The sequence below is a fragment of the Dromaius novaehollandiae genome, chromosome Z, assembly GCF_036370855.1.
Source record: "Dromaius novaehollandiae isolate bDroNov1 chromosome Z, bDroNov1.hap1, whole genome shotgun sequence".
Lineage (NCBI taxonomy): Eukaryota > Metazoa > Chordata > Aves > Casuariiformes > Dromaiidae > Dromaius > Dromaius novaehollandiae.
This window is the reverse complement of record NC_088132.1, coordinates 67,208,130-67,225,749: the sequence shown is the minus strand read 5'-3', so window position 1 is coordinate 67,225,749 and position 17,620 is coordinate 67,208,130. Positions and strand designations below refer to the sequence as shown.

At 34.9% G+C, this 17,620-nt stretch overlaps 1 protein-coding gene across 1 annotated transcript in view; it reads right to left on the bottom strand.

Annotated features, from left to right (window-relative positions):
* The window catches only part of LOC112984010 (potassium/sodium hyperpolarization-activated cyclic nucleotide-gated channel 1), a 208,519-nt gene that overhangs the window by 179,688 nt on the left and 11,211 nt on the right, over positions 1-17,620 (bottom strand). The window contains exon 2 of the mRNA XM_064501737.1: positions 4,806-5,229. Coding sequence (XP_064357807.1) covers positions 4,806-5,229 — 424 coding nt within the window. The remainder of the gene's footprint in view (positions 1-4,805; positions 5,230-17,620) is intronic.

Genomic DNA, 17,620 nt, shown 5'->3' with positions numbered 1-17,620 from the left:
TGTCACCTCCCATTTCCATGGCACTGTTAATTAAGCAAATGAAAAAGCTGTATAATTCCATCATTAAAAGGAAAAACTCATGTCTTGTAAACATAGCCATATTTAGGTAATATAAAATAAACAACCCCTCCAATAAAGATACATCACTTTATCTATCTTTGCCAAGTACCCACCTAACTTGTCCTCTCTCCCTTCCCACACAATTCTTCAATCAGTGATCAAAAGGAAAGACACAAAATCTTGACTTCTCAACAGACTACAAGATGATGAGCAGAAAAAGTGGTTTGAATTTATATAGGTGGCAAGTCATCTGTACGCATACCACAGAAACAGCATGCTACTGAAATAAAAGTCTTCCGTTATCCATCCAGGTAACACAAGCATTCCTTAACAATATTTTTATTTAGGCATAAATTAATAATTCAGCATATAAATAATATCAATTTTTGTACTGTTAGCGATAAGGAGTACGGGAACAAAAAGAGAGGACACCTAGTGGTCATCTGTGATAATTCTGATTGGATAATATCTCCCATAAGCAACAGGTGAATTTGTTAATACAGTATCTGATTTGGTAATGCCCTTACATACTTGCTTAATTTTTAAGCACTTCAGTGTGAGTTAGCATTCAAGCAAGCTTGAGCTTATGAGCTTTGCTGGATCAGTATTATTGTGATGATTAGGAATAAAACAGTAAAAGCAGAATAAGACACTTTTGTGTGATATGCTCAGAAATTCTGGGAACATTTTGTTAACCGCTTAAGGGTTAGCAATGGCTAGAATGGACACCAGTGTAGGCTCCCTAACCTTGAAAAGGTTAGCTAAAGTGAAAACCAGTCTTCACTACAAGTCGAACCAAAATAAGTTATGGCTGGAATTTACAATCATTGCATATTTTACAAAACATAACCTTCTTTGCACCTCTTGCAATAAGCATTCAGTCAGTTTAAAATCTATTCTAATTCTAAATTATCAGGCCTCTCAGAATTGCTGAGATTCAGGGTACAGTTTTAGGAGCACAGGTTTTATTTATTTACACATCTACTCCTTCCTCTCCTGTGACTGTAACAGTTTTAAGCAAGGCTAAACTTTATTTTTCAAGCAGCTTTTGAAAAATGTTGTGATTTGAAAGAATCAGTAAATTTATAATTGCAAGTAAATGTAAAGCAAAAATGGCATACCATTTGATATCTCTTAATTAAAATTCAAAGGAAAAAATTGCAAAATTATTTTAAAATGTAAACAAGTTCATTATAAGAATATATTTTTTCATTATTCATATCTTTTATTTTTTATTGTTTAGTTGCCTAAAAGCATAGGCAACTACTAGGAATAACTAACTAGCTGCATGCAAGCCTATGCAAAATGTTCAGGAGTCAGCAGCTTAAACAGCCAACAATCTCTCTTAGAAACATTTTACAAAAAAACAGCTGTGAATTAGATCATTCAACATTCTATTATTATTGTATTTAAAGCAAATATATTTTCTTCTGCTGGGCTGGTTTTAAGTTTTTCACCAGTCTGTTCTCTTCCTCTTCACTTTGTGATCATGTCAGACAAACAGTACTAGTTCTCTCATATTGGATTCTCTGAATTTAATAAAGTTACGCTAAGTAATAAGAAGATCCAGTACTTCCTATTCAATATTTTTTTCAGGAACCTATCCTAATGAAAAACAAACCCCCTGTAAAAAGCTATTGCTAAAATATAATTTCTGCAATCAGCAATTTAAATAGCTAACCTTACTTGCATATTAAATTATATAATTTTACTTAAATAAGTATATCATCTATTTCTTGATATCTGGTTTGATAAAAGACTGGCATATTAGATATTGTGGATAAAAATAAGTTGAGGACAATGTGAATTTGGAAATTCAGTAAATGAATTCCTGCAAAAATATCTTCTGTATCTTTGCTTAAATGTCTTCTCATTTCCACTGTCATTTGTTTGAATAAACTATTAACATCAGACTGGTATGACTATATCAGTCAGATTTTAATATATATGTTGCACCACAGGCTACAGCTCTGTTCCCTCATACCCATTAAAGAGAAAGCTTCTGAAATACATACATTATTTACCTCAATATTACTGTATAAGACTGTTAGCAGCTTGATACTGGTTTAACTGATTGAAATGATGTGGAAATAAATAAAGAAAAGGAACTATGTTTCAAAAATACCACATAAAAAGCCTTAAAATTGTTGCCTACTCATCTTAAAGTTCAGGAAACATGAGACTAAGAAAGGAAAAGCCCACACAATTTCAACCTGTCTTTTCTGTATAAGGACAGAAAAACACCTCCATGGGATAAGAGCTGTATTAAACAACCTTGTTTGTTCGTTAATCAGTTTTCCAGGAAGTATCGTCTTGGCAGTTTATAAAGAATGAGTGATGCTGATCATCCTCTCAATATTTTTGACATAATGCTCATTATTCTGGATCCAAATATGTAGTATTTCACGTTAATCTGCATTACGTTTAAAATCCACATGTCAGCCCATATGCAAAAAATACTAAATCCTTTTAACCACACACAGATAAACAGGGTCCATTTTTGTGTCATCAACAAGTTAGTTAACAGTCGCTCTCCGTTGTGCATGTACAAACATCCACAATACAGAAGAGAATTAATATCATTAGCAAAGGTTTCACTGACTATCACCGTGGGACAATCCAACTACTCTTTTCTAATCCAGCAAAGTTCATCCCTACCCGGTTTCATTATTTTAAAACATTACGGTGCTGTAACATACAGTTTCTCAGAAGCTGAAATGGATCGCCATGCAGAACACTTTCACACCCCACATTCAAAATAGTAATAAACTACTGTGATAACAAAAGCCAAATATGAAAACCCATATGACTGCCTTTATTTCTGACATTTCAAAGGAGCTAAGAGATGATTGTTACATGCATTTCATTTGGGGATTTATCAAATTCTGACTTAGTCTCCATATTTATCACTGTACTTGCATGTTCCCATAGTCATCAGAACTCCTTTTTAAAAGGAGCCAACAAGCTTATAGTTGCTTTATTAGAGGTTCAAAACAAAAAAGGAATAGTACTATTTCAGATCCTCTTTTACCTTCCTGAGAATATCCAGGGAGCATGATAACATCTTATCAAATCTAAAATCATGGACTCGACTTGTTTTTTAATACTTGGCAAAGAAAGTATCATAGGACAAATACTTCTCAAGTTTTATTAGTGGAATTGGACATGAAATTATAAGCAGACAGCCCAGAGGAATCATCTTTGTTCTGGTAGAAATCAGCAGCCATTAGCTACAGATTACATTGCTGGTTTGGATTAGATCCTCTGGTTGCTTCTAGTCCCATTTAGTGCTAGATTCAGCTTTTCTTGATTTAGAATACTTGATTTTTCTTTGACAGCAGAGGCAATGGGGAAGAAAAAAAGATCTGTATTCATTTCACTTAGTTGAGTTTTATCGTGGCAAGCCATTAACTCAAGCTGCCTGAAAATAATGTCATTGAACGCATTTCAGAAGGTTGTCTCTCTGTAAAGCAGAGAGGAGACAAAAGCACAGCTTTATGGTAGAACTGCAAGATGTTCCTAATCATTTGCCTTAGTTAAACTGCGTATGAAACTGCCGTGCTCTATTTCTGTGTCAAAAATATAGCTACACTGCATTACAAGAGGCAAAAAGATGTAGAATTTACAAAAAAGAGTAATAAAAATAATGACTGATTCCAGGAGGTTTTTGAGAAACAGCTATAAATTTATGAGAAGTTTGATACTTTGTATCATCCAGGATCAGGTCTTTTTTATATAATCTGACTTCATTTGTGAGAAAGCTTAGCATTTACGTTTCTGTTAAAGGGGAATGTAATGCTTTGAAAGAGATGTAACTGGCAGAAAATCACGAGAAAGGATACCAAGCACTCTTTCAATAATCATTTAATTAAAAACATTTAAAATAAGTAAGTAAATTTATGCAAGTCTATTTTTAATACTGTCAGTGAAAATGCTTCACAAAATCATTCTCAGTACACTTGGCTGCATGAAAGGCTTAAAAAACAGCAGTTATTTTTCCTGTATTTTAGCACTTCCTTTTAAAACATATTATGATATTTAGAACTACAGAAATGGGGACAGGCAAGAAATGAAATGACTGAATCATGGTGATATGTGCCAAAGTTTCAAACACTTCCTAGCCCTAAGCATGCCAAATTAGGGAATGCCATAATTTCCTGGAAATGTCACCATGCCAAGTTGGCAGGCAGCATAAGGTCACTTCTGGAAATAGTGGAGTTGACAGTTTAGAAGCAAATGACTCAAAAAAAAATTTTTTTTAAAGAAAGTAAGTATTCGATATATTCAGCTTACATACAAGCCTTCACACCACAACTGTTCTAGGAAATCTACTCAATTATAAATGGATTCAATTTCTCCTGTAACAGAAAAATATGAATATGCATTTTAAGTTCTCTTGGATTACAAAAGTATTTAATTCACAATTCTAAGTGCTATTCACTGAACTCACAGGCAGCTTTAGCTAGTTCCTAAAATTTCTGACGGATTCTCAGTATGAGCTCATGTTCCTCGTGCTGATGGTGCCAAACCTATTTTCAGTCTCTGTGGCTAACAGACTGAATTGGTAACTCATCTATGCTTTCTTCAGAAATGGCTTTTCCCCTAGCACCTATATGTAACTACAACAACTAGTGAGTAAAAACTCTTGATTCCATACTGGTTCTGCGTAGCTCTTTGGAGAGACCTAACTATTATATCTAGAGGAATAAGATCTTAGTGAGTAAAAATATAAACATGTATCTTACCTCTTCCCATTGGTGTATGTATCTAATCAGTCTTGAAAGTCGTAATAAACGTAACAGGCTGAGGATTTTTGTAAATCTCACAATACGGAGTGCTCTTGCTGTCTTGTAAACCTCTGAATCCATTCCTTTTTCTACAATGAGAAAGATATAATCCACTGGTATTGATGAGATGAAGTCAACCACAAACCAGCTTTTTAAGTAATTCATCTTGATGACTTTAGGGTCCAGTATTATTTCAGAGCTGTCTTCATTAACAGTCCCAGTTCTAAAATTCATGATCAAGTCCAATAGAAAAACAGTGTCTGATGCCACATTGAAAATAATCCATGGTGTTGTTGTTTGTTCTGTGAAGAATGTGATTCCAACTGGTATAATGACAAGGTTTCCAACCATCATTATGAGCATGATTAAGTCCCAGTAAAACCTAAGAAATGAAAGAGACAGAATGGTTGATGTAATGCGGTATAACTTGCTTAGAAAAATGGTCTCTATCTTGCTGTCAGCTTCACCTCAGGTACTTTTTTGGTTCTATACAAATTAACCACAATACTGTAACGCAGGGTCACTTTTGCCTTAAGATGCATACTAGGTTAGTAGTTATACTATGCTGTTGTAGAGAGGTACAAGATATATGAGGATGCTGATATATTTTGTTAATGCTAAGAAAACTCTAACTCATTTGAAATATTCATAGTCAGTAGAGAAGACAAAGTAATTTAAACATTTCATTATATGCCTTACTTCTCTAGGATATGCATCTAGGATAAAGTCAGTACCATGGCTTATCACTCCACGGCATATCTGAAAGTTGCATGTGTGGCATTCAGTAGCCTTCTCCAAACTCCTGTCAAAACCTATTACCATGTTTATATAAGTAAAATTGATGCGCAGTGCCAATCGCAAGTGCTTTAGCAATGTGATTAAATTTTTTTTTCATGGCTTCTATCCAAATAGAAATCCAAATATCTAATAGATAACATATTAAAGGTAAGTACCTCTTTGCAAATGTACTCATACCATTACAGTGCTGGAATGAAATTATAGGGAGCACTGAAGCAAAAAATAGAAAAAAAAATAGATAATATCAAAATCTTCCCCCACTTTTACAACCTGAATTGAACTTTCATGCATTTTTATAACCTGATAGCCTGTCTTCTTTTAGAGCTAAGAGGTCTGAATAATAATAGTTGTAACTTTCACAGTAAGAAAGGGATACTGTATTTCACTGTTTTGTTTCAGAAGTATCTAAAGGCTTCTCTTCCAACCCTGCTGACAACAGAGCTTGGTACAGAAGGTAAAGAGCCAGACTCATATCTTTAATATCTGCTATAGAAATAGTGAGTAAGGCTGCCTATTGTATAGAATACACATCCATTGTGATGAAAGATTTCAAGGAGACGGTAATGTACACTCAACAGATTTTAATGAATGATGATGATTCCTAAGTGATAAATTATCATGGAAAGTTATTGTTATTTAATAAAAGAACTCAAAGTGAACCTTGGAAAACACAAACCCAAAGGATGACCTCTTATTCTGTTTGAGAACTGGTCTAACTTTGTAGTCCTACGCCGAGCAAGCGGTTGGACTGAATGGCCTCCAGTGGTTCCTTCCAACCTAAAAATTCTACGACTTTTATTAAATTTCTATGCAAAGTTTCCCTTTCTTGTGTCTCTTGAACAACCCCATAAAAAACACTGAGATCTCATTTATTAACAGAGATGAGAACTACACACACTCAGCATTCAATGTAAGCAGGGCAACATGATTTGCTCAGCTAAACTTGATCTGGGAAGGCATAGAAACCAATCAAACACTGTTCTCTGCGGACTCACTGCCTCTTCTAGTAGCCCAAAGGGCAGGAAGGGCTTCACAAAGACGCAACTGCTCCAGCCCCTGATTGCAGCAGAGCCTGGGCAGCAAACGCGCCACCAGCACAACGCTCCAGCACTGACTTCCAGCCAACTTCCACCACACCAGCGCAAGCCTCCTGGCATGCCACAGACACCCCATCTTGATAAACGTCCGTGGCAATCAGCAAGAAACACTGATTGATGATAACAGTTCAATTGGCCTCAGAAAGCGTCAGAACCACTAGTCCAGTTTCACGAACCACTCAACTTGTACACAGCATATGGATTATATTACATTCCACAGACAGCCTGTTATATTCTTCAAACAGTCCAGGTTTAGAGCTTCCCTTTGTTTCAAGTTTATTTCTGGAAAAATTTCTCAGTTTAGAGACTAGTGACTTAAGCATAAAGCCATTAACTGCCGCTGTACAACACTAAAATGAGAGTACCTAGGATTGAAAGTGGCATTAGAATTCTCAGTTTTAAAACTCTTTATTCCAAGGTAAATCTAATAAGGTTTCACTATCACTTGAAAGAGTAGAGAGCAAAGTACCTTTAACTGACATTCATAAAAGACTTTACAAGTACTTCCTGGTGTAGCACAAGCAATGTGATTTCTGTCTTACTATAAATGTGAAGACTAATTGTTATGAATATTCAGAGTTTTATCTAGACTGCATGTATTTTTAATTATCACTATAACCGTAAACTGGCAAAAATTTCCAAACTTCTCTTGTCAGTTCATTTAATAGGCTTACTGCTTTACCAGATTCCTTTCAAATAATCTAGAATTACCATGGAGAAGGAACAGCTGCATTCATGTATCACTGCTACTATGATCTATAGTTACAATTACCACAAACACTTTTACAATGCTAGCAACCAAAATATTTCATCAACCTGATTTGGGAGAATACACTTCTCCAAGGAACCCTGAAAGTGAAAGGAAAGAACTAGAATAATAATCACAAGAGATAAGTACATTCATCTGTGGCTCACTCCTAATCAAAGTATTGCTTAATTTCAGATTGAACTTTAAGTTTAACCATCACAGAGAGCAGTTACATTACTAAGGCTAACCAAAGTCAAACAAAAACCAACCACTCAACCAAAATAAAATATAATACTGAACCAGGTGATTTTATCCTATGACAACCCAATATTTAAAGGATCATTATATACTGTGATTATGCACTGTACTTCCTGATGCTGAATGTCAGTGCAAGTTATATTACAGTTCAGGCTTCAGTAATGAAATAACATTGAAAGGACTGTGAGATTGTATCAGTTTTGTATTTATATTTTAGTCCAAAATATAGTATAATCTGATTAGTTAGTAAGAAAAGGTCTTATTGCATTATGATTCATTTTTCATTTAAAAATGAATCATTACTTTTCCTTCAGAAAAAAGTTTCCAAACGCCATTCTGTTGTCCATGTTATATAATATTTTTCTTTCAGGTGAGAAAAACTAGATGTAACTCCCTGTGTTGCCCTTCGGTGACCTGTGCAGAGACAGTAATACAATGCGTTCCCTGCCTATCTGTTCGGAACATCCTTCTATTCATGTAACAGAGAGAGCTGAAATGCTTCAGTGGTGCAATGAGCTGCTACTGAGACACTGAGGTAGCCCTTTCTTTTAAACTATTTTAGCACTGATTATTTTTTCTATTTTTGTTTAAATGAGGATGATTGTAAATTTAAAACTTAGAATCTCAAAGTTCCAGATTTTTAAAAGTATTATAAAATGTTGACAATAAGCAAGAAAGAGACAGACCTATCACACAGACTTGTAGGGAATGATGCAAAAATTAAGAACGTGGGGGTGCAAATATCTTTCAGAGCTTCGAATGAGAAGGAAGAACTAACTCCATCATTTTTCTCTGCCTAGTAAAGAGCTCAAGAGCTTACTATTCCTCTGAAGCTAAATCAGTGCTGCTACTATTGGTTGCTGTGCTAAGTAAAATAGAAGAGGTCAACACAGTAATCTGTATTGAATTAGTATTATTGAAAAATTTTAAATGCTTCTAAATGACAGTTCTAATATCTCCAGGTGAAATCAAGTCTAAAAAGCATTGAAAAAGGTTTTCAAAGACAGCTTTAAGAAATATTTTTTGTATATTCTAAAGAATCATTTTACATAAAAATAAAAAGATCACACTAATTATTACACTGACATTTTCAACTAAAACTATTCTAATTCATAGTCCTCTTACACCAATCTTTTCGCTCATATCTATTATGCTTTCAAAATTTACTGACAACAGTGCTTTTTTACACCTCAGGAACTTACTGAAGTTTTGGTGCTTTATTTGTTGCCCAAGCTATCCTAGAGAGGATGAACAGTCTGTTTAAAATGAGTGCCTACCCAAGTAGTGATAAAGAACTATTTAGTAGTAATGAGTTCATGTTTGTACCAAGCTTAATAACGTAAGCCACTATAAATTCTAAGGAGATTTTTATTTTCTACCTTATACATCCCACACTGAGAAAAGTAGCTTTTAAAGAAGGAAATTTCAGCTCTAAATCAGTTAATTTGCTGTCTAATTCACTGTATGTACAACCACATAAAAAGTCATTTGTATTTGCTTATTATTTCCTGGTTGCTGTCCACTGACATAGCATGGATAGGGAAGTAGCCACAATATCCTTGAATCATTGTTTTTTTGATATATGATTATTCTTATGGCATGTCCAGAGAGATCTGGCAGAAGTCAATGGTCTCACCAATCACACCAGCAGTCAAGTGCATATTTCTCTAAAGGCACTGGGTTGTATCATTTGAGGCTACAGGGCTCTGCTTAAGAGCATAGTTCTTTAAATTTCCTGAAGTTTTACTGTTGTTTTGCTCTTAAAAAGAAAAAAAAGATTTTCTTGATCTTTGTGGAATTCAGTCACATACATTCATCAGCCATCTTATAAAGCAGAAGCCTTAGAAAAGGTGTTCATTCAAACTACTTCAAAAATATCCTTCAAAACAAGTCCCATTAATCTGAGATGATTTTACTCCATTTATTCAGAGAAGCAATAATTGTAGAAATTTTTTCCATTGAAAACCTGCCTCCTCTTTAGTTAAATCTCTTACCTGGCTACTTTCAGTGGTTCAGTGAAATGAATACTCTGACATTCTCCCTCTCACCTTCAAACACAGCTTTATTTCTTTTCCTTCATGGATCATCAATTCACCTAACACAGAAATCAATGTCCTATACAGAATAAAACAATCTTACTAGAAACAACAGTAATTTAAAACTTTATCACAGCATACTGTAACAAGCACTAAACTTGATATTATCCAAGTCAGGATTTGATTTTCGTAAGAGATGCCATCTTCTTGCTGTACACCTCTATTAATGTTTTTTTTTTTTTATAACAGAGAGTGAGACATGCCTGAAAACATCTGTAACTTGCATGTAATCACTGGCATGTGTTGAAGGGAAGGGAAGGGAAGTTTTCCTTTAGAGACCCTAGTTCTTCCCATGGTTGCACAGGTGTCTGTGCTTGAAAACTTTTCTGAATCACAGCCATGCAATCACATCACAATCAACCTGAATGTGAGGACGTTCCCTTCTGCCCAGCTATGCATTTTCATTTTCTTTCTGTCTCTCTTTCTCTCTCCTTCCCTCTCCCCCGCCCCTCTCTTCACACACATACACGCGCACGCACACACACGCTTTAAAGGATTTTCACGCTTGCCTCCTGCTATCCAGAGGAAAACATACTACTTCTGGGAAAAAGGCATTTAAATGAAATTAAATTGCCTATATTTTGCTCAGAAATAATACATTCAACATCCGCTATGCAACAAATTCTGTTTAAATTTTGCAAGTACATGGTGAAGTGCTTCCATGATTTTGGCTTAGAGATATCTCTGTGTATATGATTTATAAGTTCTGACCTCTGGATGTATAATGTGAAAGACACTATAAAATGCTGCAATATTCTGATTTGAAAACTTCCAAATTTTAAAATTTCCTTAATCTAGCTCTATGATCACATTAATACATATGCATTAAAAGAACTAGTGAAATGTCACTGTTTTTCACATTTGCTAGTTTCGGGCTACCAAACAGGTTATTTCTGTGGTTATTGTTGTGTTGTCCTTCTATATGGATAAAACTTTTCCCTCATCTGAATGTATTTGATTTTGCAAAGCTTTAGGGAGGTAAAAGGTTTATTTTTTTAAAGACTCTCCTGAATTCTCCTGGAACTTAATTTATATTCTTTATTCCCTTCTATTTCTACTCTGACAATTTTTAACTTCTGCTAAATAAATACAAATGAGGAATCTTGGAAGGCTGAAATGGAGTTCCCTTCAGGTTCCTTTCAACACTCCTATTAGTGTTAAAGTAACGGTACAGTAGAGTACTAATAGCTTTAAGAATGACCCTACTAATAGTATCTCATCAGCTTCAAGTGTTGAGTTTGAACTGCAGGAACATCACTGAGACTAAGCAGAAGTATTTGACACTCTCAGACAAAAACGTTTCATCAACATTTGCTATTTCTTTTTTAATTTGAAACAAATCAAGCTCCATGAACTTTCACTGAATTAGACATGGAGCCTGCTGAAAAAACAGAAAGCCCTCCTCTACTTGCCTGAGACTAGTGAGTCTGGGATGAGGCAGAGCCTAAAGTTCCGAAAACTCAGTTTCACTGAAGGAATTACAAGCAGTGCTGGACCCGGCAATCTTCCAGACTAATTGTTTCATTCTGATTACGACTAAAAGCAATTAAAAAAATAATAATAATGAAGTTTCTGGACCACCAGAAATCTTCACATGATTTTAGACCAATATTGAAGTCCTTTGCTTATATTGATACTACTTCCTACCTGCTATCAGAAAAGGATTGAAAGAGAGATTAATAAAGTTCTGCAGTCCTGACTCCTCTTTTTTATATAGCTATATATTGTATCTAAACAATATGTGTAGAAATTTTATCTGTAAAAATTAGCAAGTTTTATAATTTCAGATTTTTTTTTCCATGAGCTTTAACTGATGTCAAAACACAGAGGAGATTTTGTTCAATACTTAGCAGTGGAGATTTGCAATGTTTTGCTCTGTTGTGATTATATGCACAAGGCAGATGACTAGATGAATGCAGTACTCAGGGAGACCTGATCAGAGCCCAGCAAAGCCAGCAAACATTAATTTACTACTTTCAAAAGGTTTTGGTTATGGAATTTGGTTAGGGCCACCACAAGGTTTAAAGCTTGAATGCTTCACAGTTTGGGGGTTTTTTTCTTGATTACTAGAACAGAAAATCATAGTATTGCCCATAGAAAGTGACTTTAACTAATAAAACTGATACATATATATTTTTCAGTAAATTCTACTAATATTCAAAAACAGTGTATGTTTCACCAAAAGATTTGTCATTTTTTGTACTCATGCAATACCTTTTGTCCAAAGTTTTTAAAGTATTTTACACATATTAAAAAATTAAGTCTTAGATTCCTGAGATGGAAAAATAAAAGGATTAATATTGCCCTCACTGCATATGGGAGGGGAGGATGGAGAGAACAAAGAGAAAATTATGCAGTATGCCATTTTTATTTAATAAAAATGACTCTTTCTTTGATTTTAGCCAATAATCCCCTTCCATCAGTGATGGAATACATCTGATGTTTGCAGTTGCTTTTCACCCAGAGAAACTTATTAAACTACAGTAGAAAAATTAAAGCCTGACTTCCACTTAACCTTGGGCAAGAACGGTGGATTATTCTGAGTGCAGTTCTGATACTACTCTGGAATTCCCCAGTCTTCACACAGCTCCTTCTTTCTCTCGCCCCATTCCTCAGCGAAATACAGGGCAGTGCTCCCAGCCAGGTAGCTACTGACTAGGGAGAACTGTTGAGGAGCAGTGAGAACACACAAATGGCTTTTATGCTGGAAAAAAGCGGTCTATGCCGACCTGTACTCTGATCAAAATAAAAAGATTTCAGCTCATCAAAATTGCTTCTGCATCAGCATGCCTCACAGCACAGGTAATGTGTCTCCTTGAAATTTATCCCATCTCCTCAAACTGTTAGACTACAACCTCTCGATATGAGGCAATGTCTTGTGTAGGTACTCTAACTGATTTGTTTCAATTTCATATTAGAAACCATTAAACCAAACATGACTTGCCAGTATACCAATTCTTTAAGTGACAGCAAACTTTTGTAGTAGAACACTTGTAAAAAAGCATTCATATTCTCAAATTAGAAATGACCAATTTACAGGCATCAGAAACAGCTTGAAAGAGACAGATCTAAAAATATCTCAGCTGCAAAATACTGTGAATTCTCATGTTGGAACACATGCATTAAGAATTTTGTAGTGTTTTTAATTTTAAAAGTACTGTTTAGGAACATCATATTTAGGATGCCTCTATATTAAGTAGAAATCGAGAGACTTAATGTGGGAGAAACCTTCTGTAATCCATGCCAACAAAATATCCTGTGAAAAGGAAGGTAATTTAACTCAGACTCCATCAAAAAAAGAAAAAGACTAAGGGTTTTTTTTTTTGGGGGGGGGGGCGGTCAACCTTAAAATTTTCTACAAAATGGCAGAAATCTGCAATAGCCCTATGCCTAACATGCCAACTAATATTAATATGTTAACCCACTGGTTTACCTCAGAATAACAGAATTTAGCACTGTTCTTTAATAAATTTTTAACTGATTCAATCCCCCAATTATGAGTATCCTCTTTAAAGTTTCTGCTGATAGGGGAAAGTCCATGTTCTCTGTTTATCCTCAGAGACAGGAAAGGGGATGACGGTAAGACACTCCTCAGTAGCCGTTGGTACATCTCAGTCACGGGGGACTGGTGACCACCAAAAGAGTTGTAAAATGAGTTTTGTGAGGTGAATGCTTCTCACAATAAGAAAAAGGACTAAGACCCTCAACTTAGTTCACATCAGCCACCAAGATTTCTGGGATTTCACATACCTACTGCTACTACTAACAATTTAATTCTGCTACTTGGAAATGAAAAACTGTCTCCATGCATATAACTGTAGAGATACAGTAGGAACTGACAAGCAACCTCAAACATGAATTTTCAGTTGGTAAAATATGGTACATCAATTCTTGAAAAAAAAAATCATTGCAAGTAAGACCGGGCATACATTAACACACTATGCTTAAACTAAAAAATGAAGAAGTCTTCAGATATTTTGAAGGGAAAAACACCACAGAGATAGGGGGGAAAGAGAAAAAAAAAGTAGGTATGGAACAAGTTGATGGCTTACCTATAAAGACTTTTTTTGTTTAGTCCTACATCATGAGTGAAGAAAAATATACATGACGGAATATTTATACACCTCTTACGTATCTACTCAGATGTACAAAATTCTAACACAAGTATAAGTAATTGAGATAGCATCTATACATCAGGTTAAATTATTACTCCATATTATAATTATATGTGGCTGACCTTTGGCTCCAAAGCCCCTGTTTCTTCAAATAGAAACATAATTGTCGAGAATGGAACAATATTGTCAACTCCGCCTTTAAAATAAGTGAAAATGTCATTTTAAGAATAAGTAGATTGTTTTATAATCCATGGATCATAGGTTGCAGTAAACTATTTGTTTCAAAAGGCAATTAAATCTGATTTAAATGTCATTTTAAAATAAAATATCATTTTAGTGATGTATTAAGAACTCTTATGCTTGTTGTGAAAATAACTTGGGAAAATGAAGAATTGGTTATAATCAAATCAAAATAATGGTTTTGTTTGTTTTTGCTTTTACTTGGATAAAAAAGGATTAAAATATATTTCAGACACTTTTTAGAAAAGCAAAGGAAAAGATCAAATTCACAAGAGAGCTAGATAAGAAGCCATTGAGATAATGCCACATGCATCCCCCTTTTGCAAAATAGCTCAATACCAGGAACACTGACCGAAGTCCAAGAAATACATATCACTTTCCCTCATCTATCTGTGGCCAGTTGAGCACAAAATTCATAAGCCCCAAGGCATGGGGTATCTCCTGAAGTGAGGTACTCTGTCGGCATGTTCTCCTTTGCTTAAACACATGCAAACTACAGCAGAAACCACAATCTTCTTCCTGGATGAGTAAGTTAACCATTGGACTAGAGAGTTCTCCTCAATTTTTTGCTCTATCAAAGCGGAACAACTCTGACAGGTGATACTGAAAGTATCAATGCCAGAAGTGCTGTGCAAAGTGAATGCAGAGGTTAAAATCCTCTCCAGCAGAGGATGGAAATGAATCTGCATTTTCAGCACCTGGGCTGAATGGTTTTGCTTCCTGATCTGATGGCTGAAAGGAAAGATCAGCACACATGCTCAAATGCATGAGCTGAAAATTCTATTAATTTCAGTTAATATAAATAAGTTAATTCAGTTAATATCTATAAAACATCCACTGATTGAAAATACAATGTATACCGCACAAAGCATCTTAAGAAATGACAGACGCAATCTTCCATAAGTCACTTCAAATGTTTCCCCATGTGTATTTATTATGATACCCCTTACATGGTGACACACCTTAAGAATTCTGTACTAATGATCAGATAGGAAGAAAAATGCTCAACTAGGAATTTCAACATTCAGTTTCACCACCACTTTATACACTAAAAATGCCTGCCCTTACCATAAATGAAAAGCAGCTGTTGTAGGTTTCTCTTCTTCACTCTAATCGCATTCAGAAATCCCTAACTTTTTCATTATTCAACTTGTATCCTGGTCTCTCCGCTAGCTGTTTGCCTTAGACAGTATTTAAACAGATGCAATGAAGAACTACTTCCTCTGCTTAACAATTTTAACATTTCTTTAAATTTTCCCAATTTACATAGTGCACACTTCAATTTACCATCCTTTTGACAGCATAGCTTTCTGCCGGCACTGCCAAAACAAATCAACTAATCATGTAGCTAGGCAGAACAGCGATAGCTAGACCCAATACTCACTTGTTTAAAACAAAAAGGAAAACCCAGAAAAGCAAACTAAGCAAATAAGAAAGAGAATATATGATGTTCAAAGATGTTGTAGTTATTGGCCTAAGTAACCGTGACCTTGTTAGTTTTACCTCTGCTCCTGTTGTCTTCTTTCCAGGCTATTTACCTCCAGCAAGCTCTACGCAGGCAGGCCTGAGAGAAAGCTCATGTAATGCACTTGAAAGAAGCTCAGCAAAGGCTGGAGGTTGGGAACGTAAACTAAGTTTCTGGGGATATAGAATCTGTCTCTAACGCAGTAGCTAGTGCAATGAAATGGTTTCCTGAATAGCTCTTTTACAATTTAATTCAGTATAAAGGAACAAGGTTTTTTCCAATGGAATGGCTTTGGCTGTTCTTAAAAAAAGCAAATGATCAAATGACTTGCAAAAAAACAAAACCAGAAAAACCAACCCCCCCAACATTTATTAGGCGTTTTTTGATCTGCAAAACCTGAGATAAACTGCAGTGTCAGGCACTCCTCTTATATTACATAGCAGCTGTTACAGGCAGTGAGGCAGAATTCTGCCCTGCCTTTTCTCCTTCCAATACACCTTTGCCAACAGAAGCACTGCTAGTCATATCCTTTCCGCAGTTCCAATTTAAAAATTAGATTATATTGCAGTTTGTTACAGGTATATGCAACACTGCAGTGTATGGTCACAATCCATTCCTAAAAACATAATCTAATTTAGAAACCTATGTATTGAAAGTACTTACTGAATGGTGGCAGATTGTAGGCTTGAGATATATCTGTTAACTATTTTGTTTTCAATTAGTCAAACGAAATTTTTGTTGAACCACTGGAAGATACCGGCTACCAACATAAAATTTAAGTAACTTTATAAGTTTCTATTCTATCTTCATTGAGACAGAACCATCTAAAGTAAAGTTGTTATACAAAATACGTGTATTAAAAAAAAGTTTTTCCTCCACCTATGCTTTTCTTTATAAAAAAGAGAGTAAATCACTTTGAAATGTGAAGAAACATGTCAGTTTTCAGCCTGAAAAAATAAAAGATTGATAAAGATATTAAGATCTGAAAACTAGCTCAAACTTAACCACAGGCTTTGTTACATGCTTCACCTATAAATATTTATGAGAAAAAAATATAAAAGAGAATAATTTAATAATCCACTTCTCCACTAGCAAGATTTATATTTTGATAGAGTGTTTTGTTTTTCACAATTGACTTTGAAGTGTCATGGTACAAAAATTCTCCTTCTCTGATCTTTGAGAGTTCAAGCAAAGTATTCCATATGCCTTAGTGACGCTGCACAGCTCCAGTGGTAGCTCTCTGGATCAGCCACACAGAGCACAGGTTAAGGGTGACAAGGGAAAGTGTTTGCCTGCAAGTAAAGTTGGCTATAATTGTAGCCACTGATAAGCTGCTCTAAAATAAGCACTCAAAGAAACTTTGGTCAGGGACCTATGACCTTAACTATAAACAACAGGAGAAAGTAACAAGAAAGCTATTTACTACCATACAGACAGATGATTGTTGCTTTGATAAACCAAAACAAAAAAAGCCATTCCCTTTACCATGGTGGATAAAACACCAGATGTCCATCTTTATCTTCCATTCATATTCACTCAGAATGAAGCTGTCTAAATGTAATAAATAGGTTTCTGTCTTCCAGCAAATCAAAACATTTTACTTTGGAGATCTGCAAAGAGGTTTTAGCCACAAGCCAATATTCCTCCAGAAAGACAAAAATTAATTTAGCCAAATATTTCTGTTTAATTCTTGGAAGACAGAGAATTATGAACTATTCAAACAGATCTAAGCTAAAGATGTACAATAATTAGAAAAGACAAATAAATGTTAATAATTAATTGGTGGAAAAAAGCAAGAAAGTGAAGGCGAAAAATGATCATCAGAATCTTAGAAAAATACTGATTTATAAACTGCAAAATCAAAATATATGATCTAACTGACATGAAACATGAAGCATATTCAAATTATTCTGATATACTAATTCAGAAAATGCATAGAACTCGTACGTAATTTTT